Source organism: Protomyctophum parallelum (assembly GCF_964188405.1).
Source record: "Protomyctophum parallelum genome assembly, chromosome: 9".
Classification (NCBI taxonomy): Eukaryota; Metazoa; Chordata; class Actinopteri; order Myctophiformes; family Myctophidae; genus Protomyctophum; species Protomyctophum parallelum.
In genome coordinates, this window is record NC_139706.1 from 38,875,761 (window position 1) to 38,900,302 (window position 24,542).

The 24,542-nt window shown below is 40.9% G+C and overlaps 1 protein-coding gene across 1 annotated transcript; it reads left to right on the plus strand.

Moving 5' to 3' along the window:
- Positions 1-2,862: 2,862 nt before the first annotated feature.
- On the plus strand, positions 2,863-24,224 carry LOC310864291 (putative E3 ubiquitin-protein ligase HERC6). Its single transcript, XM_083772927.1, has 23 exons — positions 2,863-3,153; positions 6,829-6,985; positions 7,330-7,406; positions 7,557-7,784; positions 8,177-8,268; positions 8,589-8,716; positions 8,963-9,117; positions 10,032-10,087; positions 10,196-10,305; positions 10,419-10,478; positions 10,970-11,069; positions 12,468-12,648; positions 13,082-13,233; positions 13,441-13,560; positions 13,741-13,845; positions 15,240-15,419; positions 16,304-16,444; positions 17,089-17,255; positions 17,596-17,662; positions 18,127-18,197; positions 22,607-22,790; positions 23,010-23,112; positions 23,536-24,224. Exons 1-23 carry the CDS (start codon positions 2,946-2,948, stop codon positions 23,754-23,756), a joined length of 3,063 nt encoding a protein of 1,020 aa, XP_083629053.1. The 5' UTR covers positions 2,863-2,945; the 3' UTR covers positions 23,757-24,224.
- The last annotated feature ends 318 nt before the right edge of the window (positions 24,225-24,542 follow it).

Consider the following 24,542-nt stretch of genomic DNA (forward strand, 5'->3'; position numbering starts at 1 on the left):
CATTTATACTGGTCAAGGTCATTTACTAGTCTTATTGAAGTTCATTTATACTGCTCAAGGTCATTTATACTGGTCAAGGTCATTTACTAGTCTTATTGAAGTTCATTTATACTGCTCAAGGTCATTGATATTGGTCAAGGTCATTAAGTGGCATGCTATAGTGCGCGATTCTTCATCATTGTTTAGGATTTGAAAAAGGTGAAAATCACGGAAAAGCGAAAGGCTAAAGTCCATAGTCTCGGAGGGCATAAAAAAATGTGTGGTGCTATACAGGCCGTCCTGGAAAATTTGGGACAGAGGTTCATCGTTGGCATCCAGGGAGTGTGTGTGCAAAATTTGGCATCGACCGGGTTAATGGTGCCGGAGATTAGCTGTTAACAAACTGACGGACACACACACACACACACACTCAGAATGCAAAACATACTCTCTCCCCATGGCTTTGGCCTGGTGCCATACCGTAATTAATCATTGCCTACAATGTAAATTGTGAAATTACTTTACTGTTAAAATGCAAAATTTACATTTCAACGAATGGACCTCGTAAAACAAAAAAAAACCCAAGGCACTGGTTGTGGTACTTCTGGTTTACCGGAATGGGGTTCAACTCCCTGCAGTGCTCTGCTCAATTTGTTGTATTTACATGGTTCATTTGATTCAAGGTTCATTAATGTGCTCAGTGGCGTAAAGTACATTAAAGTACACTTTTTTTTTTTTTTTTTTAAGATATTTTTTTGCGGCTTACGCCTTTTATTGATTTTTGAAGGGACAGACAGTAGGCTGACAGGAAACGGGAGAGAGATGGGGGGATGACATGCAGTAAAGGCCGTGTCGGGTCCGGGAGTCGAACCCGCGGCACACTGCGACTGGATTACCAGTCCGGTGCCCAGACCGTTACGCTACGGCCTGGGCCTATTAAAGTACACTTTTGAGGGAAATTGGACTTTTATACTGGAGGGTTTGCAATAGTTTTCACTACGTACATCTCAGAGACAAATATAGTACCTTTACTCCACGACAATTATTTGACAAATTTAGTTAGTTTACTTTGCAGATTTTTTATTATTATTACAAAACATACATTGACCACTTCAGCCCTTCAGTAAAATATACATTTTGGCCTTTTTTAAATACCGGACCTACAAATGCATTGTGAGCTTGTAAATCTGCTATTTTCAAAAGATTTGTACACATTGAATACATTTGAAAACTTGTAAAATGGGACTTTCTAATCTACAAAATGAGTATACTTTCTATACTTTTGGCTCCACAGATGAACTTTGTTTTCATAGTCAGTAGACATGAATTATAACACAAACACTAGCATCTCTATATACCAGGGGGGCGAACATTCAACCAATTATAATACAAACACTAGAAAAAGTGCCCTTCTGGGCACAGGTCTCCACCAGGATGAGCAGATGTGAAGAATTCCAGGCAAAGGTTTTTCCTTGGCCTCTAGGGAGTTGGCATAGAAAGTTATCCACAGATCCGTGCAGTTAGAGGTAAAAACACTTTTCGGCCAGTTATAGCGTCACCTTGAGGCTGAGTTGAAATTGTTCATGTGGCATTTCGTCCTCGGCCTAGTGGGAATGTGGGTGCACAATTTCACGGAAATCACGCGATGTGTTCATGATTTGCAGCATTTTGTTTGAAACTGAGCACTCCTGTGAACTTTGGAAGCCAATCTTAACCAATCAGGATGGAGTCTGAGAAATCTGAAAGACTGGTTTCGTTGAATGGCTCTAGAGAGACTGTGTACCAATTTGCGTGATGTTTGGACAAAATCTGTAGGTGTACTGTGCAAAAACTTGTTTTGCACAAAGCGGCCTCCTGGTGGCGCTATAAAGAGCAGATGTGAAAAATTCCAGGCAAAGGTTTTTCCTTGGCCTCTAGGGAGTTGGCATACAAAGTTATCCACAGATCCGTGCAGTTAGAGGTAAAAACACTTTTCGGCCAGTTATAGCGCCACTTTGAGGCTGAGTTGAAATTGTTCATGTGGCATTTCGTCCTCGGCCTAGTGGGAATGTGGGTGCACAATTTCACGGAAATCACGCGATGTGTTCATGATTTGCAGCATTTTGTTTGAAACTGAGCACTCCTGTGAACTTTGGAAGCCAATCTTAACCAATCAGGATGGAGTCTGAGAAATCTGAAAGACTGCTTTCGTTGAATGGCTCTAGAGAGACTGTGTACCAATTTGCGTGATGTTTGGACAAAATCTGTAGGTGTACTGTGCAAAAACTTGTTTTGCACAAAGCGGCCTCCTGGTGGCGCTATAACAGGCCGTTCTGGAAAGTTTGGGGCAGAGGTTCATCGTTGGCATCCAGGGAGTGTGGGTGCAAAATTTGGCATCGACTGGGTTAACGGTGGCCGAGATTAGCTGCTCACGGACACACGGACGGACACACACACACACACACACACACACGGACGGACACACACACACACACACACACGGATGGAGTGCAAAACATACTCTCCCCCCATGCCTTCGGCCTGGTGGAGACAATAACAAATAATAATAAAATAAACATGAATGTCTTTCAAAAGTAATTGCTCATTTGTTCCACAGGATGGTGATTAATAAAAGCTACCAGAGTGTTAGAGCCAGAGTAGATCCATTGGAAATTTCAATGGATCTACTATGGCCCTAGGGTGCAGCATACTAGGTGCATAACCTCGCCTCACCAGGCTTTCCACCACCTACTATGCAGGGGTGAAGTTGCGCCGTAGATCACTCTGGCGGGTAGACGTACTGGCACGTTTGCGTCAAACGTCATCAACCACGTGTTTACTTCCCGCAACAAAGCGACACATTCTGGTGCTGCTGGCGCTGCATGCATTTCTCTATCGGGCAACAAGCCGGCCATCTTTGGCCCTGTGTTTTAAGTTTTTGTCGTAGCTAAGTAGTTTAGTTTTGGCCCTTTAGGAAGTGCCTAAAGATGGAGCTGCACTGCTGGGGACAAATTGGACAAAACCAGAAATCGACTCCTGAACCGTGGTCGTGGAACAAACCTGAACTACTGCTCAACGTCGCCTGCGGGAAGCGGCACACTTTATTTCTCACTAGGAAAGGGAATGTTTTGTCATTTGGAAACAACTCTAAAGGACAACTCGGCAGAGAGCGTGTTTCCGATCCAAAGTCGCCAGGTGAGTCATCATAAATGGCTCCAATCGGAACCTCTCGCTCCGAGCTAGGGGGAGAAACAAAAAATACACAAGTCACTGCCTAGCCTACCGTGTTTTTGTCTACAGTAGCAGTAGCACATGTAACGATTATAGTTAAGATTAGCTTGGTTTCATGTATGTTTACTTTGTTATATACATAAAGTCGTTGACAGACATTTATACATGTTCGGGCTATACATGATCTATGTATGAAGAAAAAAAAACATGTCTACGAGAGATGGCGTCGACATTTTAAAGTCCCAAGAAGTGACATTTTAGTTTCTTCATCACAGTTTTAAACGGTCGGTGGGCGGGCCAAACTTGTATATTCGTTCCGTTCGAACCAAAATAATGTCCACCTAAAAGAATCAACCAATGTGGATGGCGGCAGGGTAGCCCCTTTCGGGACCCTACGTAAAACTTTTCTGATATTTTGTTGAGTTTTACGTTGGGTCCCTGCTCACTACTGTATTTTCGTATGGAAATTCCTATATGCGGAAGTGGAGATTCTCTCTAAAATAGGACCCGCGGCATGTGACGCCATTATTTTCCTTGAGTTATTCTGAATTCGGTAACTTTAAGTAGCTATACATCCAGCTGCGAATATCTCCTGTGGCGCGGAAGCCGTTAAGTATTTTTAATCTTTGTTTGACCGATTTGGTCGCTTTATTTCTTCTTGTTTGTTTACCGTTTATTGTACCGCCTCCCGGTGTGCGGTTGGCTTGTGAGGCTACGTCCCTGCCTCTGATCTGCTGTGTCATAGCTATAGCGCCACTAGCTAGCCAGATAGGCGGTACAATGAGGTGTCAATAAACAAGGAAGGAAAAGAAGAATCCAAGCTTCCAAATCGGGCAAACATATATTAAAAATACTTAACGGCTTCCGCGCCACAGGAGATATTCGCAGCGGCATGTATGGGTACTTATACTTTACATATTCAGAAAGCCTCATACTGAAGAATATCGTCAAAGAGCGCGGGGAGGCGGTAAACATGTAAACATGAGCCAGTAAATGTTTTAATCAGGTGGCATGGACGACGTGGAACAGGACCCAATGCACTGGGTCGAACAAATGTCAGAAACTTCAGTAGCATTTGGGTTCTGCTTGGAGGGCTAGCGGCAGGGGGAAGTCGGCATGACTCGAGTCTCGAGTTTGTTTACTTTGTGGTTTGCGCTCGTTGCTGGAGCCCTTTTGACTTTCGGTCTGAAAGCGCCAAGCGGTGTGCTCCAAATGGGTTACCTTTGGACCATAGACTGTAAAAAATATGGACAAAGTGTTCCCCGGGTCTAACATGAACGTAAAATGAAGCCTGTCAGTTGAGTCCTTGAATTGTAAGTCGCCATCTTTCTAGATCCGTTTGGGCCCAGCTGGCCCAGACAACGAGGCGGGACTTCCCCCCTTCTTCTTAGCTGGTTTTTATTTTGACTCGGGGAATCCCGATCACAGACTGTAACGGTAGCCACGCCCCTCAGAACATGCGCGACTTTATGGTCATCTTTTTTATAAATGGGACCATAATTTTCCAAAAAGAATATTATGACATTAGAAATGAGACTTTAAACTAGTGACTGGAAGCAAAAAGTATTCATGACCATGTTTATTAAGGTAATACAGTCTAGGTGAAGTTGGGCCCAAATACATGGACTTCTATGGGGCTATGGGTTTTTTTGGGCCCAATGACAGCGCCACAACAGGCCATTATATGAACTTTCAGGAAATCCCGATTTCCTTGTGGCTTCACAAAATATCTGTCTGACTGCCCCCCTGCTTTGGACTCTGAAGGGATGTTAATCGCCGTTAAGAAATTATCCAATTAAATATAAAAGGGTCCCTGGCTAATAAAACAAATATGCCTTAAAACATTATACTTACCCCTTAGCTCTGGTCCATAGCCTTCTACTGCTTCGATTCTGCTCGAAGCAGTAGAAGGCTATACATTGACACGAAACAAGACAGGAACGCCCAAAAACGTCACAGCCGGTTTTTTAACAAGACAGGAACGCCCAAAAACATCACATCCGGTTTTTTACCCTGGGCAGAATTTTCTATGGCTGCCAATGCAACTTTTTCCAATCCTTAATCACATACGGACAATGCCGATAATATCTAACTTGCGGAGGTAACGTGCCTTGTCCGCGGGCAACAGATCTTTCAACGTATGGCATTGCAAATACGTTTGATAATCGCTACTCTGCGCAATATTGTTTTGAAAATGCCGCAAATTGCATTGCAGTGAACGAGAGCAAATCACAAATCACAAATCTTACCCTGGGGGGTGGGCGGAGCCGCGGAGTCGCAGCTGACGCCCCTCCCTCCGCTCTGATGACGCGTTGTTATGTCAATGTATAGACCAGAGCTACTTATCCCTATAACTAAAATGAAAAACACCATCAATATTTTAGTTATTTCATAAATGGATAATCTTTCAGTCAATAGGGATGGGAACCATCGCAAGTTAATGATGTCATCGTCATATGTCCATGTATGTAATGTATATGCTTTACAACAGAAAGCAAACTATTAGGAGACTAATAGGGCATTTGAGCTTGTCAGTCACAAAGTAGGACAGGGTATCAATTTGTGGGACACTGCAGTTACGTCAGTATTCACAGGATGTGAGCTCAAAATAATGTAACCCTATGTTTAACTCTAAGGAGTAAGGACATGTGTAATACGTAATGTTAGAAATAATTGTAAACAGCTCCCTGGATACAGACCATAAATGTAAACATAATTTTCTGTCTTTCTATTTAAGTGCAGTTGTTATCAGGCTACAGATGGGTCTAATCTTCAGTGCACAACATTGTAATTCTCATCATTTAATATTCTGTTCAATTGATTTATTTGGCTTTTATTGACATTTGACCAAATAAAAGCATATTATGCACTATTTATTTGTAGGCTACACTAGAGGGTTCATTGCTTACTCCGCACCGTTTGGTGGGGTGGTGCCCTCTAGCGCCGCCACAGAAAATACATGGTGTTCCACAGTCCGACAAGATGTCTGTGAAGCCTGACACCAGCCTGCCTCTGCTTCTCTTGGGGCTGGGACTGTGTTGGGCCGAAGCTGTTGTACGCCGTAGAGTACTCGCTGGCCAGGCCACCTTGTGACCTTGCTCCTTGTCGCCGCCTGCCTGTACAAGTCCAGGAGCTCGTTCTTATCAAAGACCAGCTCTGTGGATGGGGATTGGGCCCGATCTCCCTCCTCAGCCGATGTGGCAGGCAAGGCTGCAGGCGTAGCCGCTGGGGCACACGCACACGCCACAAAACGCGCAGTCGTCTGCCAAGTTCTTCTGCGCATTGTTTATTTCCCAGTCCCACCATGGACTCACACACACACGCATGCATGTGCAGTTTGATTTCAGCATCACTAATAAAAATAATACAAAACAAGTTAACAACCCATAATAATAATAATAACCCATCTGCAGGGCACAACACTGGGTTAAAAAAACAGCTGAAACATGAAGTGGAGTCAGTCAAATCCCGCAATGTTCTTCTTCCCATATTGCGCTGCAACGTAACTCTAGGATGAGCCGCTCGAAGCGCGGCAAAATTCGAGTGTATATTACAGTTCTCAAAAACATGGGGATGCCAGGTTGAAAGTGGTTAAGGACCGGTGTACATTTCTTATGTGTGTGACTGTCTGTTTTTCAGGCCGTGTGGAGGGTCTTAATGACATTGTGACAGTGGCTTGTGGTAAGGATCACTCTATGGCTCTGACCAGCTCTGGAGATGTGTATGCCTGGGGGGCAGGAGTTGATGGACAGCTTGGTACTGGTCCCAGTTGTCCGACCAAACTTTACACACCAAGGTAAGACCTAAGTTCATCATATTACAAATCCAGGATGGGCACACACCATTTATGATTTTAAGTGGACAGTGGACACCTGAGTAGTAATAATATTGAAAAGCAAATTACTGCTTTTTAATACCACAGCTTAACCACTTAAGCCCTATTTAAAGCCCACAACATGGCACAGTGGGTTGTGAGCTTGTAGATCTGCAATGTTTGCTGTTTTGGAAAATATTTGTCATTCTTTTGCCTTTTGAAAATGTACTAAAACAATGGTATAACATTATTAGAATTAGATTGAGTTCCAACACGTGATATAAAATATGATGTTTTCTTGTTAAGATATTTCTATTAACTTACAGACCTGTCCCCATGATGTTGGAAACACTGGTGGTGCAGGTTTCCTGCGGGACCTCCCATACTGTGGCCTTAACTATAAGTAAGATACACTTTTGGGCACGGACAAATGGTCATTAAAATACTGTTCACCATTTCTGGTTCAATTCCTTGTGTACTCTTCCTCAGTGTTGTGCTTTATAAAACTGACTGTATTTATGTTTTTCATTTAATTCATTGCTTTATTTTCTAGTGGGAGATGTCTTCACATGGGGTTCGAACAGTCATGGTCAGCTGGGTCTGGGGAAGGACATTTCAGTGCAGCCGTCACCTGCCCGGATTTTCGCTCTGACTGGGACAGCAGTGAGCCAGATCTCAGCAGGAGGGATGCACTCCCTGTTCCTCACTCTTTCAGGCTTGGTGTATTGCTGTGGTGCCAACAAATACGGCCAACTTGGGCTCAACCGGGTGGACGAGAAGGGTATAACTTGACTAACACTGAATTCAGACAGGCACATATACCATTGCTGATTAAAGAATGTCATAAATTGTGATTGGGATGAGAAAGAACTTAAGGAATAAAATAATAAAGCTGCGGTTGACCGCTCATTGTCATTGTGAACGGTAGTTCCCTTAACTAAGCGCAATTCCCAGATCACAATAATGAGTGACGGCGCAGTAACAGATTGGAGTAGATGGAGTTCAGTTGTTTGTAGACTACAGATTAGTTGTTGATTGCTACAACACCATGAAAAGATTAAGTCTGAACTTGAAACTGTTGTAAAGTTGAATGCATCTATCAATTAATTAACTGTACTTTTATTTCTGTGGGGAAATGATCATGTCCTCTGTCTACATATATTTATTTTTCAGGTAGGTTCAATGTGTGTGTAGTACCTGCCCTCAGAACAGTAGTAGTGTCCCACATGAGCTGCGGATATGCACACTCTGCTATCTTAACAAAGGTACTGCACTTCATCATTCCTTTCACTCCAATTTCTTGTGTGGTTCAACTATTGTTAAAATTATTTCTTACCTTTTTACAAATGCAGAAATTCATTGAAAAATATCAAAGATAACTTCCCGCTTCTGGCGTACAATAAGACATCATCCCTGTTGCACTCTATTCAACCACTGAAGTGAAATCCTATTGAACCATAATATCTCCATTAAATCATATTAAGTGACTTTTAGTTGTTGACTATCCTTTCCCTATGCATGAGTTGAACATCGACATGTAGCAATACATACACTCTAGTAATTGCTGGTTCCTATTGTACCCTAGGATCGCAAGGTATTCACCTTTGGAGAGGGAAGTCAAGGTCAGCTTGGGCACAACTCCACTTCTAATGAACTGATACCCAGACAGGTAGAGGGTATTGATGGCCGTGCAGCACAGATTAAATGTGGCAGGTATGTTCACTGCAGTGTTGTTAGTATCATACGTGTACTGTATATAGATTGCGAGAATCAAACTTTTCTTTTTCTTTGTAAAATTCAACCTTACATTCTGTTTACTGATGTATTCATACCATGTATTCATACCCTGATGTATTCATACCACTTGCTTTATTAAAATACCTGGGGTGTAGTGATAATTTGGAATACTAGGGTATATCTAAATCTTTTTCCTGTTGTCTTGTGGTTTTGGTCTTCCAGCTACCATACTACCGTATTGGTGTCTTCAGGCCAACTATGGTCTTTTGGAAATGGGGAGAAAGGTCAGCTTGGAACTGGAAGCTTGGAAGGGAGCCTGACTCCCAAGCTGGTTCACCTGTCGTGGACCACTGATAAACCCACAATCAAAGCCAAAGGTAGACACATTTTCTGTTATAATGTTTCACACACACACACACACACACACACACACACACACACACACACACACACACACACACATACAGGCATTGCCATTTAAGAAAAAAGACCATTACTGCATCAAACTACTATAAAAACTGGTGAAACATTGGCCTAATTGTCAATTCTTATAAGAAAGATGCACACATTTTGAAAATAGCCGATCTACAAGCTCATCTGCTATTTTCTTCACAATATTTATCTGTCGAAAATTAAATGTAATGCCTACAATCCAAGTGCTTCTCCGGGTGGTTCAAACTGTTTTTTGGAGCGATTGCGGCCTGAGAAGGTACTGGTGTAGATAACCACATGACTGGGGGGATATTACACATGATGTAGTTAGTTGCCAGACAATTATTTTCACCTGATAGTTTCATCGGCAGTGCATAGGCATAATGTGTGTAAAGAAACATGCTATCTCTCAGTTCTGCTAGTTCAGTGACAATGATCACCCTCCACTGCCGGCCTCCCACCAAAACATCAGTTGGAGCGCCCAACCAAACCATAAAACAAAATGATGTGTAAAATAATTTTAAACTAGCCAATTTAAAAATACATATTTTTAGGATATCCATGTGTCTCAATGTGGAGACAGGGGTTAATCTACGGTTTATCTCGTTTGGCTGGGCACTCCCAACGAACACAATCAGCCATGTTTGTGGGTGACTGCGGCCGTGTGGCCACAAGTGGTAAATACTAAATGGCTTGTGCCGGCCGGAATTGGTGAGATTACTACTAATGTTTTTCCGTTTTCCCTGCTCGCAGACCTCCATTGCAGCTCCATTGTAAGAAAAGGCTAATGTTAGCATTAGCTCATGCTATCTTATTATTAAGATTCACATTGTTCATTTGTTTTCATTTGTTTGAACAGATATGGTTTTATCCTCTGGATGGAGTACAAACTACATTTGTTGTGCACTTGCTGAGGTACTGTACTGCTGTAAACCTATTTTAAGTAGTAATAACATGAATGTCTGCCAGTTCAATTTAATGAGATTGGTTGCATATTTTATTTTATTTTCTTCGTTGTTCTAGGACTATATTAAGGTATTAAATTGTGAGGTGCAGAAGCCACTCGGGATACTTTATCAGATGAAGTTTCAGAAATGGGTGCTAATGGGCAAAAGCACTGAGGAGGCAATAAGGTCCACCCCTTTTTCATTTTTTTACAATATTTTTGATCACTGCACAAGTTGAATGTCAGTTATTCATCACTGCAGTATTCACAGAGATGTCCAATGTGTCGTTAAACCAACAGATACTTAACCATGATGTTTTATACAAGTTCGTGCCTTGTGGCTAGCTTCACAACACCCAGGTAAGGTAATTATAATTAGACGAGACATATAAATATAATAAATACATTCATTTAATTAAAACAAAGAACATCATGAATACTGTAGATTAAGGTACCAGAATAATATATTGCCGGGCAGAAACCAACCAACCAAATAATTTCAATAAATTACATTTGTTATGTTATGTTATATTCGGTGGAAAATGGCTAAAAATGCATTTTCGGTTTCTGCCCGACAGCCATAATATGTTTTATAGATCTGGAGCAGTAGCTGTGATGATGCACTGCCACTCATTGGGCCTTTTTAGACCTGACATAAGCTGGGTTGTAATGTGCATAAGCTCTTGTATTTTTAGTTTTTTACTCTTCATGTTTGAATAGTCTGCTTTTTGCTCGACTACAACACTCCATTATAAATTAATAACTGATAGCTTATACACTGGCTGTGAGTGGATACATAGTCAGCACATGTTTGGTGGCTGTTATTTGATATGTTATTTGTTCTCTCTTAGCAAAGGCCCCCCACTAGCTATAGATGCCTTAACGGTGGATGTTGACATTGCCAATAGGACCTTTGACCTGATGTTGAGAAGACCATGGATCAAAGACCAGGTTAAGTACATGTTTAAATGATATATTTTTTGTTTTTAGAGCCAATTAAGTTTTCTCCCACTTTAGTCTTTATGCCACTTAGGACGAGCTCGCACTCGGCAGATGTAGGGCCTCTGTCCTACGTGGCTACGTCCTCACCTTTCTACACCCCACACTGACGGGCATGGGGTCTTAACCCATTCTGGGCGGGCACCCATTTTGGTGTTGGCATCATGTTATGCTTTAGCTATTGAAAAATAGCAGATCTACAAGCTCATATCGCGCCACTCGGTGGCGCGCTATGAGCTTGTAGATCTGCTATTTTTGAAAAATCGAAGACACTTTTAGAATCTGATCTCAGGTCAGAATGGGTTAATAATGAAACTGTCAGGATGTAATAGACATTTTTAGAATCTGATCTCGGGTCAGAATGGGTTAATAACTAATCAATAATGAATCCATTTTCAAGTAGATTATTCTTAACTGCAAGTGACTTATTAGAGGCAATACTTAATTTAATCATACCACAATGTTAAGGCACAGAACATGTTTAGATCACATTTATAAGAAAAGGTCAGGCTAACATGGCTTGTATAGAATATAATGTCTTGACATCACTCGCTTATCCCCTGGTCTTGCCTGGTTCACGGAAGTAATTTCTCTATGGAGAATAACATGGGGTCACCTTAAAATCGTCTCCTATAAGCACTGGTCCAGTCTCTGCGTTATTGTCAGGGTCACTCATGTATGATGGTCTGTTTCTAGTGAAAATGTAACTAATTCAGTAGCAGTAGCAATAGCGTTTTCTCTGTCAGTTGATTCTTCATATCCATATGAGTGAAACGGCCTGGATGATTTGTTTATTTTTTAAACATACTTCTTATCTCCCTATGGGGATTACAATGCAAATAAAAAGTACATGAATCCGTGTATTTGCACCCTCTACCGATATTGACGTCAGACTTCAGTGCTTTTTATAAACGCAGACATTTTGTCACAGTTGCAACAGAATTTCTACTTAAAGCTGCAGTCCATAACTTGAAAAATGGCATCGACAAACTAGTTAACAACAAATGTATAATTTGCAGAAGAGATTAAACTAGATTCTAAAATTGCAAATGATGATTGAGGACTCATTCTTTCAGTAGGCCCTTAAACGTAGGTGAAAAAATATTTCAGTCAATGTATTATTTGATTCTATAAAACCTTAATGGTCTCAGACATTTTTATAAAAGCCTCAATCTGCAATTTCTTCCAATGAAGCCAGAGGAACCTAGGCCTCTGGGGGAGAGTTGTACCTCTACCCCACCTGGGTCTTTAACCCTATATTTTATGAAATGCTTTTGGACATATTTCCATATATTGGTATAGGCATGTACAAATCGCTGTTATCTTACTGTTAACCTTTTCCCTGTGTAGATAAAGTTTGCTCATATAATGGATCAGATCATAGAGGCAAGAGAGGTCATGAAATCACCAGAGATCTTCATGATTCTTCTGACATGTCCACTTCTCCAATTTGAGGAGCACGTCATGAACTTTGTGGTACCCCTGGCCATCTGTATAATAGACCTGAATGAGAAGACCTTGGAAACGCTAAGTAAGCAATTCATGTTGTTTTCCCTTGTTCTTTTATATTGATTTTGTAGTTTGGTGGATATATGCAAGGATGACTAATTGCTGTTTGAGCTGTTTACAATAGTCTGTTTTCAACAGATCTCAGATCTGTTGCACCTATTTTATCAAATAGGTGCAACAGATCTGTTTTCCGTAGGGTGATAAAATAGGGAATTTATAACATAACCTTGGCCTAAAGGACATTAGCCGAAAATAGCAGATCTACAATGCATCGCAAAATAATGAAGCTTGTAGGTCATTTTGTTGTAGAGTGGGTTACAGAGCCAACTCACTTTAAGTTTACTTGGTTTAAGAGGTTAAAGGGTGTATAATAATTCATTTCATAATGATCAGACATTCAACATCAGTGCATAATGTGTTGGGTAATGCATACATATTGATGTTCTGCTCTACAGGAGGCTGGTGGGCTTCTCTAGAAGCTGGAAACCTGCTGAGGGTCATCCTGGTGTTCAAAAAGGCCATGGCCTTCATGCTGAAAACTGGACTTTTGCACACCAACAATCTAGGGATCAAATACTTGCTAAAAGTCCTCAAACTAGTCTACAAAGTCAGTATTTATCTCTAAAATTATTAACTTTAGTTATTCTGTTTGAGAAAGTATGTGTGATCCAATTCATCTGATAATTTTCTCCTTTTAGCAAAAACCTATTACCTAATTTATTATACTATACTTTATTATATTTATTACTATAATATAATTTATTATATTATACATTTATTATACCTCAATTAATTTTGCATTTTCATACTACAGGCAAACAAATCTGAGAAGTACCCAAAGGTCCCACTGAGTACCTTTTATGTGGAGGAAATCGCTGGTAATGTGGATCCATTTGTAGATGCATTTGCCTGGCGTCAGTGCGCAAGTTGGAAGGTAAAAACAAATTTCAGGGTAACATCACTACTAACAATGCCTCTTGATGTTGGGAAAAGATTTCCCCGAAAAAGCACAGGATAATATATCAATGGTTAAAATATAATACCCTTTACAGGTATTATACACAGGTACAAGTATTATTACAGTTTGATGATTAATGATGATTTCTTTTTTAAGGATGAACTGACTCCAGCCATCTTTTGCCGCTACCCATTTCTGTTAAATCCTGGTTGCAAGATTGCAGTCTTCAATATTGATACACGCCGATCAATGGTGTATAAGGTATGAGACACATAAAACTTACTTAATATCTTACTATTATAGACTAGACCTTTACGTGCCCGTCGCAGTCGGCCATCAGCCTACTTGGGAACGATGCAACTTGGGAACCTAATGATATACGTTGTCGTAGCACCCGTTCAGTAGTGTGAAGACTACAAACTGAAAAGTGTATTTGGCATTCTACCACAGGTCGTTTCGAGGAAGCAATCTGATTGGTTTAAACAGCCTTCTAGCCGTGGGTTAAACCAGCACCGTTCAACACCTAATCAAAACAAAGAATTCAGCTGATCTGTTCTCCCAGAGCGCTAGCAAACTCGGTGGCTAGGCTAGCTAGTTTCTTGGGACATTTGTGGTCGTAGTGACTACATCTGTCATTAAAAATATATATTCTTTCAGCGATTTTCTTAGTTTTAAGGGTAACTGGTAGAATTGCAATATTACACTCGAGGGTGTTGTTTAACGTGATTATTGCCACTCAGTGATGCTTGCGGAACTCTACTTCCTATCGTTCCTGACTGCATCCCTGTCGTGGCAATAATCACGTTAACCCACACCCTCTCGTGTAATATTGCTTAAATCAATTCGGCCCACTGGCACTGGCAGAGCCTTATTGGTTGAGCCTCAGTTGGCTGAGGCTGTAAATTGCACAGGTGAAAGGAGTTGGCCTCATTAGGCCCACTGGCAGAGCAGAGCCTTTTGTGGTGGTTCTGGAGAAGCGTGGGTCCGACCAACTCGATACCTGGCACTGCACTCCCTGTGGGGGTGTGGAATGCGTGTGTCGAATTTGAGTCGGTGGGTAAAACAGTTCTCGAGTTATGTGCATTACAACCACACACACACACACACACACACACACACACACACACACACACACACATTTGTAGGATATAACTCGGGATCCAATGGTAATTCCGACGGAGCATTAGTCCGACATGCGGGAACAATGGTCGGACTAGCGCTCGAACATGCGCTGCTCCCGTGCTTGAGGTTATGGTTAGGTTAGGGTTTGAGGTAGGTTGTCGGTCTAATGACTGTCGGACCAATAATAGTGTCAGAACTAAAGCCTGCACCCCTTATGAGCATGACTGATGGATGTTGGGTCTTAACTTTTTGTATGTGAAGTGTCACTGGCACTATAAAATGGAATTAAATTGAACTGCCAGGTGTGAACCTACCCCGGCCTAGAGCAATGGAATATCTATTTGGGAGTGGACACTCCTTCATGTTTTGCCACGCCTTCATGTTTTGCCTCGGCCCCTAAAATGTGTCTCGGGCGTATTAGCCCCAGATTAGCTCAACAGGCTAACCTGTGTCTGATGGTATGTCTGCTAAAAGTTCCAAAATAATTTGGAAACTAATGTTTCCAAATTAATGATAATTCTCTGTGATTATAGAGAGTACACATTTTGGTTGATAAATGGTCTTCGATGTGGCCTGCTGGATCATCGCCTGATATCCCAGATGGTACCCCTGCCCCGGACTTGCAGCTGAAGCTGAGACGGTCACACTTGGTAGAGGACACCTTCAAACTACTAGATACAGCTGTCCACAATGCTTTCCGTGGTGAATTAATGGTAAATAGTTTAGTTTTTTCTTGTTTGACTTGATGACATGGTATTCTAACGAGGACCACTTTTCAACCCATGACCATTTATTTTTACTTAGTCTGTGTCTCATGATAGGAGGGATGTGGGCAGTTCAGAAACCTGTCCACCAGTGACATCATCAATGGGGAATCCAAGCTAATAGAAACTGCAGGCTTTCTATTCCTGAAAAGTTGCAATGCGAAAATGGTAGCCATCATTCTCATGATAAACTAGATTAAAAAAAAATATATATATATTATATACATTGAGTGCCACCTGGTGGACGAAAGTGGTGGTGCTTATGTTGCCACGTGATGAGAATCAATTCCACTATGACACACGTCTGGTTTTGGGGCCAATCCTTACTCTAGAAAACGCCAATGTTCCAATCTTGATCACCGGATAATCACAAATGTTCAAAACCACAGACAGCGCCGTCTCTCCGTGAAAGGAGCGTGCAAAGGCTGCGGCTAATACAGAAACTAATGGCTATGGAGAAACAGAAGCAGTGCTGGCGACTCGGCGAGGCCTTAGCAAGCGTCCGTAGCAACCGGAGCGCTTCCAAAAATGAAACACAGCGACTGCAAGGCTTTCTTATAGCATTATCAAACGCCTTAAGACGAGCCGACTCGTCCTAAGCGCCCGTGTAATTAGAAAAACATCTGCCTAATGATGTCACTGGTGTGCAGGTTTCTGAATTGCCCACAGCCCTCCTATGAGACACGGACAAAGTGAGGACCAATTATATGAAGAAGATACTGGTAGGTTGAAGAGTGGTGAAGTGGTCCTTTAACAAATGTCAGGCCAAATACTCAAATTGAAGGTAACAATAGGAGGAGATATCACCTACACCTTCACTACAAATTTCTTAGGTGCAGTTTGAAGAGGACTTGAACCTGACTGAAGTCAACAGAAGAGACTTTTTCTTCCATGTCTTTGATGACCTGATGGCTCCAGAGTCCCAGATGTTCATGTACAATGAGACTCGGACACTAGCCTGGTTTCCTGTCAAGGTAAGGCATTATTCACATGCTCGAAATCACCTAATGTCATGTGCTTGTTTTATTTTTGCCTGTGATCGTCATTTAGTACTTTGTTTTTAATTATTTATTTTTCTCATTTATGTATGTTTGAATATTTGCACTGAGGAAAAGGTTTAAGGGTTAAAGAGGCTAAAATGTGGAGGTTCTCTCTGGGAGTAACAAGGATGGAGAGGATCAGGAACGAGTACATCATAGGGATAGCACATGTCAGATGTTTAGGAGATAAAACCAGAGTGGCCAGACTGAGATGGCTTGTACATGTTCAGAGGAGGGATAGTGAGTATATCGGTAGAAGGATGTTGAATTTGGAACTGCCAGGCTCTTGCCTGGCACTGGCAGTTCTAGAGGAAGACCAAAGAGAAGATTTATGGATGTAGTGAAAGAGTACATGAAATTAGTTGGTGTGAGAGAAAAGGAGGCAGAGGACAGGGTGAGATGTAGGCAGATGATTCGCTGTGGCGACCCCTGAAAGGAAAAGCTGAAAGGAATAGAAGATGTATGTTTGAATATTCTCTTACCTCATTAGATGATAGTTTTGTCTGATATTCTGCCTAAATTCAAAATAAAAAATATATATTACTGCTTTCCCTGATGGTCTACATCTATGCCAACAGCCCAGAGTTGAGGTGAAGAGCTACTTCCTGTTTGGGGTTCTCGTTGGCATGGCTATGTTCAACAACATTCTCATTCACCTGCCATTCCCATTGGTCCTCTTCAAGAAGCTGCTTTACTTCAAACCCTCATTGGACGACATGAAGGAGTTTGAACCTGCAGTTGCAGAGTAAGACTGGGTGACACAAATATGTTATTGTACCTGGCAGAAATTTGGTACAGGTCACATGTGTATCTAAAGAAGGAAATTCCAATTTTGCTTAGTTCATAAACCTCCCACTTGGTAACTTGCTATTCATAGCTACAGATTACGCAGAGCAGCCATGCTGTTATTGGCTTGTTTTTATTTTATGAGTTAGGGGAAGCTTGAACATAACCTAAATCAATCAAGATAATGTATTGTGCATGCAATAAAGGCATTTCTGTCATGTAGAAGAAAATGTGGCTCCCCACAGAGCAGAGGTAATAATGAACACCTTTTTCTGTTTGAACACTTTCTATGCATTTAGGAGTTTGCGTTGCATCCTGGAGGACTACACTGACGATGTCGTTGACAACCTGCTGATCACTTTCACGGTAGGTTGACTCATCTATCATCAATCATGTACGTATGATCATGTATGTGACAGTAAATATTCAGCTGAAAAGCAGGACATCTAGATTTGAATGTAGAATGTACACGGAGAGAGATTTCCTTACAATAAGAGGAACTGCCATAATTCACGGAAATGTCCATAAGGCACTTTTATTCAGTTGGCACGGGTGAGCACAATGTACACATTTTGGTGTTTAGCCTTCATCACTTCAGCATTCAATGCTGTATCTGATTGGAATATAGTCTATTGATCTATCGATTTAAAATGGGAAGATACAGTATACCTTTAGCACTATACTGGGAAATGTTAATGGTAAGTAGATCGATTTCCTACTTTCGTGCATTTTCTGTAACGTGCAATTAGGTGATATTTCACTAAAGATTTTGATCTACAAGATTGGTGCAATGATCCTTCGTTTGCACATCTAATAATTTTATTCCATAGGTTCCGTGGGACGGCAGTAATGTTGAACTTGATCCGAAACTAAAAGGAAAGCCTGTCGCAAACTCAAACAAGTATGTATAAGATATGTGATTGATATGGAGATTACCTTAATAAGCTTTATTTATATAGGACCTTTCATACAGGGTTGCAGTTCAAAGTGCTTCACAGACGGGACATACATCAAGTGCTTTACAGTTAGGTCATAGGTTATATCAAATAATACAAGACAGTGAATGTGCATAAAGTCAGACATCGAGATAAAAATAGGCATGAGAAGGTCAAGCATTTAAGATATTTAATTTGTTGAAAAATAATACAAAAAGATGCATGCTGGGGAAGCCTCAATAAAGTGCTATGGTAGGGTGGAGAAGGCCAATCTGAAGTAGTGTGTTTTTAGTTTTTGTTTGAAAATGTTGGTGGAGTTGGCCTCTCTGATTTCCTGAGGAATTGTATTCCATAATTTTGGTGCATAAAAAGAGAATGTGGCCTTAATGCGGCCTTACCTTAATAGACCGTGAGCCAGGACCCCATTTTTGGGGTCATTTGTACCGAAGGGGGGATTAATTCTCATAGTGATTTTTGGGAAGGTATACACCCCTAGTGCTAGAAAAAATGTGATAGCATTGCACTGGTGGTAGCTTTCTGTGTGTTATCACTCCATTTATAACCCCATGTTAAAAGACAGTTTTCAAAATCCGAATGAAGCATTCTACTTCAAATTCATGTTTCTATCTGGTTATTGACCCCCTTTCTTTAAAAAATGGTGAGGATATAGCCCATACTATATATTTTACAAAAAAGTTGTTAAAAATAGCATCTTCAGCAATAATATCTATGACAGGTAGTGACAGAATAGTGATAGAACTAGGCTATAGTGTAAGTAATGCATCTGAAGTATTTTTACCGTACTAAAATGTCACTGTGACATTTATGTCACAGTGACCTGACCTGAGTCAAACTAACAAGTACTCACAGTTGAGTGTGACAAAACAGCTGCTGTGCATTGAGTTAATTGACACAGTATAACACAGTATAAAAAGAGCCAGTCAGTGGAGATTAGACAGTGCTACATAACTGAACGAAGAGAGAGGAGTGTTTACATTGAGTAGCTGTATTCAACACTAAATTCCAATTCAAACTGTAGATAAATACATGTGCCCATAGTTTTTTCTTTTCTTTTTTTTTTAGCTTTTTTTCATCAAGTTTTGTTTGAAATTTCTACAGTGACAACTGCAGTTTACAGCTGTCCATACCTTCACAGCCTAATAATCAAAATCATTGTCCAAGTCTTCAACGTCTTCATCTGAACTTGACACACTCTCTGAGGTGGATGCCTGGTTCTCACAGTCTGCCAGTCTACACATGTCAGTACACTTGAGGCCATTTGCAACACACACACATTTTGGGAGTGAACATTTCTTTGTACAGTTACAGGCCAGTAGATCCAGGACAGCATCAGGTGCAGGCTGGCCTTCCATCCAGTGCACCACCAACTGTTCAGATTCCCCTTCTCTCTCCATCTTCCTTCCTCTGCCAACAGGGCTGGGAACTTGTGGGTCCTGCTCCAAGCATCTTCTCCATATACCAGCCTGGTAGTTAGCTCGCTGTGCATGTTTTGTTAAACAGTCCTTACATGGTGGGAGTTGATGACTTTCAATTTCACCTTTTTTGGCACAGAAAAGATGATACCTGAGCTCATTGATCTTGGTGGTTGAGGCTTTTGGGACATACATGAGACATGTAAATACCTCTAGTTTGTCCATCAGTTCTGGGGAAAGGTCCCATTCCGTACCCAACTCAAAGAATGTGTCCTGTATTTCCCTGTTGCTGGTGAGAAGTTTTAGGGCACTTGTTTTCCCTTTGCCTGCAAAGGCACTTACAGTGTCACATCCAGTACTGTATATGCATGCAACCCAATGAGAGCCCTACAAACCTCCAAGCCAACAGAGGCAGCAACTTTCCTGATGTCTACAAGCCTTGTACGGGTTCTTTTGCCACATTTCTGGAACAGTGGGGCCGTAATCCTGTCACAGAATGCTAAAGACATAATGAAAACATCAGTGTCTTCTGAGCAGATGACTACAGACTGGTATCCCTCTCTTGTGGCATGGGCAGCATGGAGAAGTAGGCGACCATCTGCTTCTTCTTGTTGACATTGAAGAGCAGACACCTCCTCACTGTCTTGGGACGTAATTCTGTAACATGTGTCATTCACAGTTGCATAAAGAATCTTTCCCTGTAGCTTTGATCTATATTCTGCATTCCTCCATTCATGCACAATGAATTTAATGAGACTGGTTTTGTTGCTGACTTTGGTCAAGGTCTGTAGTCATCTGCTCAGAAGACACTGATGTTTTCATTATGTCTTTAGCATTCTGTGACAGGATTATGGCCCCACTGTTCCAGAAATGTGGCACAAGAACCCGTACAAGGCTTGTAGACATCAGGAAAGTTGCTGCCTCTGTTGGCTTGGAGGTTTGTAGGGATCTCATTGGGTTGCATGCATATACTGGATGTGACACTGTAAGTGCCTTTGCAGGCAAAGGGAAAACAAGTGCCCTAAAACTTCTCACCAGCAACAGGGAAATACAGGACATATTCTTTGAGTTGGGTACGGAATGGGACCTTTCCCCAGAACTGATGGACAAACTAGAGGTATTTACATGTCTCATGTATGTCCCAAAAGCCTCAACCACCAAGATCAATGAGCTCAGGTATCATCTTTTCTGTGCCAAAAAAGGTGAAATTGAAAGTCATCAACTCCCACCATGTAATGACTGTTTAACAAAACATGCACAGCGAGCTAACTACCAGGCTGGTATATGGAGAAGATGCTTGGAGCAGGACCCACAAGTTCCCAGCCCTGTTGGCAGAGGATGGAAGATGGAGAGAGAAGGGGAATCTGAACAGTTGGTGGTGCACTGGAAGGAAGGCCAGCCTGCACCTGATGCTGTCCTGGATCTACTGGCCTGTAACTGTACAAAGAAATGTTCACTCCCAAAATGTGTGTGTGCAAATGGCCTCAAGTGTAGCCTACTGACATGTGTAGACTGGCAGACTGTGAGAACCAGGCATCCACCTCAGAGAGTGTGGAAAGTTCAGATGAAGACGTTGAAGACTTGGACAATGATTTTGATTATTAGGCTGTGGAGGTATGGACAGCAAAGTAAACTGCAGTTGTCAGTGTCACTGTAGAAATTTCAAACAAAACTTGATGAAAAAAAGCTAAAAAAAAAAAAGAAGAAAAAAAAGTATAAAACAACAAAGACAGAAAATATTTATATAAAAAAAAAAAAAAAAAAAAACATATATATAAATATATATAGGGGGCTAGCGGTGCTGAGCCTTCTCGTGGCGGCCCTGTTTTCACAAATTTTACAGTACCACACACTCAATAATTGCTAATTTATGCTAATTGTTGTTATTGCAATTTATAAACTGTGTTCGCTTCTCGTGTTTGCGCGTCTTACTTGTCTTTACTTTAGACATGTATACCATCACAAAAATCACTTTGAGCATTAGCCCCCTAGGTGGTACAGACCAACCCCCCTTGCTCATATGGCCATTTTAAGCCCCTCAGCCATATTAGATATTGAAAATGACGCCTTTCTGGAAAATATATTTTACTAGATTTTCACTATGTTCTCAAGCATACCTAAAGGTACCAGAATCAATTGGAAAAACATTTTGTATATTTTATTTTAGGGGGTTAAGTTGTATGTTTTCATATATTGACCCATGTAATTTTCGCCTATTGTTGTATAATAAAATGCATGATAACACCAATAAAGCTACCTCTGGTGCAATGCTATCACATATTTTCTGACTCTAGACATGTATACCTTCACAAAAATCACTATGAGCATTAATCCCCCAAATGGTACAAACAAACCCCCCTGGCTCACGGTCTATAAGGCTCATTCCAGATTTTCTTTAACTTTTACTACTAGGAGCATCATATAGTTTCAGCATTTGCTGATTGTCACTGCTTATGCATATGCAGATTTACAGACAAAATCTTCTCTTTTCTCTGGTTATGATGGAATATAGTATGCCCACTGACTTCTTATCGAAGGCATGGTACACGTGAAATAATTAATGTTTAATGTGTTGATGTTTACAGAGGGTAGTAGCATAATTATACAGTATTCTGTATGCACAGAACTGTATAGTATGAATAAATAATTGCAATTGTATTGTATTGAGTATACACGTTAGGACTGCCTCTTCATTGTTAATTAATCAGTAATTGACTATTGGACTTTGCAAACTTATTATAAATTTGTCGGTCAAGGATTAATCGATGTGTTTTAACTATTAATTAATTAAGGATTTCTGTAGCTGCCAACGGTCCTTTGCACTCAGAGTAGCAGCATACGTATTCATATGCTGACAATTTACACGATTGCTCGGTTATATTTTGTTCTGAATTAATCCCTTGACTTTTGATTTATTTCAATCTATGTCTGCTGTTTACTAGGAAGGAGTTTGTTGACGCTTTCGTCAACTACACATTCAACACATCTGTGGAGCGAGTCTTCGAGGCGTTCAAGCAGGGCTTCTACAAGGTGTGTGACAGAGATGCAGTGGAACTATTCCAACCAGATGAGTTACAAGCAGTGATGGTGGGACAAGACGCATACGACTGGAATGTATTGAAGAAGGTTAGTTTGAAAACGGTTCTTGTCTTACTTTTGAGCCAGAAAAGATGTATAATGGAGATGTAATTATGATATTGTGCTGCCCTCTGGTGGTTTCATTCATAGCTCGGTGAGAATGGCTTGACCTCATAGTGATTTAGATGTAGAATTATATTTTACTGACTATGTTGGATTAAACATGAGATGGCAATAATTGCTATAATTTATTGTAATTCCATCTAGAACACTGAGTATGAGGGGGAGTATCACTCCAAACATCCCAACATCATTACATTCTGGAAGGTGTTTGAAGAACTGACAGAAGATCAGAAGAAAAGCTTCCTATGTAAGTATAATTTTGCTTGTGGTTTTAATTCACTTTGAACAATTGTAACCCTGGTTTTCCTCATGTTTAAAAGTAAGGTCCTTACATCTTACTTCAACATATTTCTTTTTGCATTTCATAGATATTGATACTTGATAGACCAGCATGGGGCTGGCACTCACAAATGAATAATATTTACCACTAATCCATTTGATTAGACTTTCACCCATGGATGTTTGCTACAATATAATACACTATTGATGTTATTGAGTGCACAGTAGCAGCTAGAACAGCTGTGTATACCACCCACTTATTAATCAACCATCAAAAATCTTTGAGTTGTACCCACTTGTAATGTGATGTCATTGATCTAAAAATTGTTGTTGCTTAAACTTAAAGGCCAAATTGCAGTTTGTAATATTCTATTCCACTGTTTGTTCCCAGTGTTTGTTACAGGTTGTGACCGTGTACCAATCCTGGGAATGGACCAGATTAAGATGAAAATTGCTGTCCGGCCCCAGTCCTTTGAACTACATTTCCCAGAATCCCTCCCCTGTGATTCCCTGTTGCTACTGCCCATCTACCAGAGATACCCAGTCAAGAGGACACTGCATAACAGACTTATGGTAGCTATTAACCATAAGAGAGGCTTCTGGATGGAATGATGCCGTGTAGATTAACTCAAATCACAACCACGGTCATTGAGAAAATACATGGAAGCTCATTGTAAACTTTGTTTGATTTAACCAAACATTTGACCCCTTTGATAACTAAAACTTACACACTAACATGTTCTGTCAAATTTCTATTTGATTCCATTGTTTTGATTTGACATATTTGAACTTATAAATAAGATTTTCTGTTTTAAGAGTATGCAGGCAAGAAAGGAGTTATATTTATAGCACAAATTCTAACCATCTAAACATATCAGATTTTCTGAGGTTCTCTACACGTTTTAAGTAGCAGAGATTAGACGGTGTCGAGACAGTCACGTTGAAACCACTGACTGAATGAAGATGCATATATCTTTTAGCTATTTTATTTTATCTGACATCATTCTGTGTTTACTTATGATTCCAAAACATTGTCTGCTGTATGGAAGGAAAATAAAAAGCCTTTTATGGGGAGCAACACTATGTCTGCATACTCACTTGGATCTGTGGGGGAGCTCTGCGTTCCCTGCATTCACACAGATGTGTTTCTACACATCGCCTGGAACAGTGGTGTGGTTGCTTCTCAAAGTGAGGTCCAGCCTTCCTTGGTGGAGGTCACTGTTTCAGGGGAGAGAGCCCGCTCGGCGCTTGAACCTTCCTATGATGTAAGTTTACCCATACCTCCCTACCTGAACAATCGCCTCACGTTGGAAATTGTCACTTCCATGTGAAAAGGCCTCAGAATAAACGATAAATTAAGTACAGTAGCTCCATTAGTCTTTCTTGAGTTTAATGTGC

Bases quoted from the DNA above. Each gene is read 5' to 3' on its own strand.
- LOC310864291 (XM_083772927.1), top strand. From the start codon at position 2,946: ATGGAGCTGCACTGCTGGGGACAAATTGGACAAAACCAGAAATCGACT. The intron at 9,118-10,031 runs GTAGACACATTT...TTGTTTGAACAG, and splicing joins ACCCACAATCAAAGCCAAAG to ATATGGTTTTATCCTCTGGA. The intron at 18,198-22,606 runs GTATGTATAAGA...GCTGTTTACTAG, and splicing joins CCTGTCGCAAACTCAAACAA to GAAGGAGTTTGTTGACGCTT.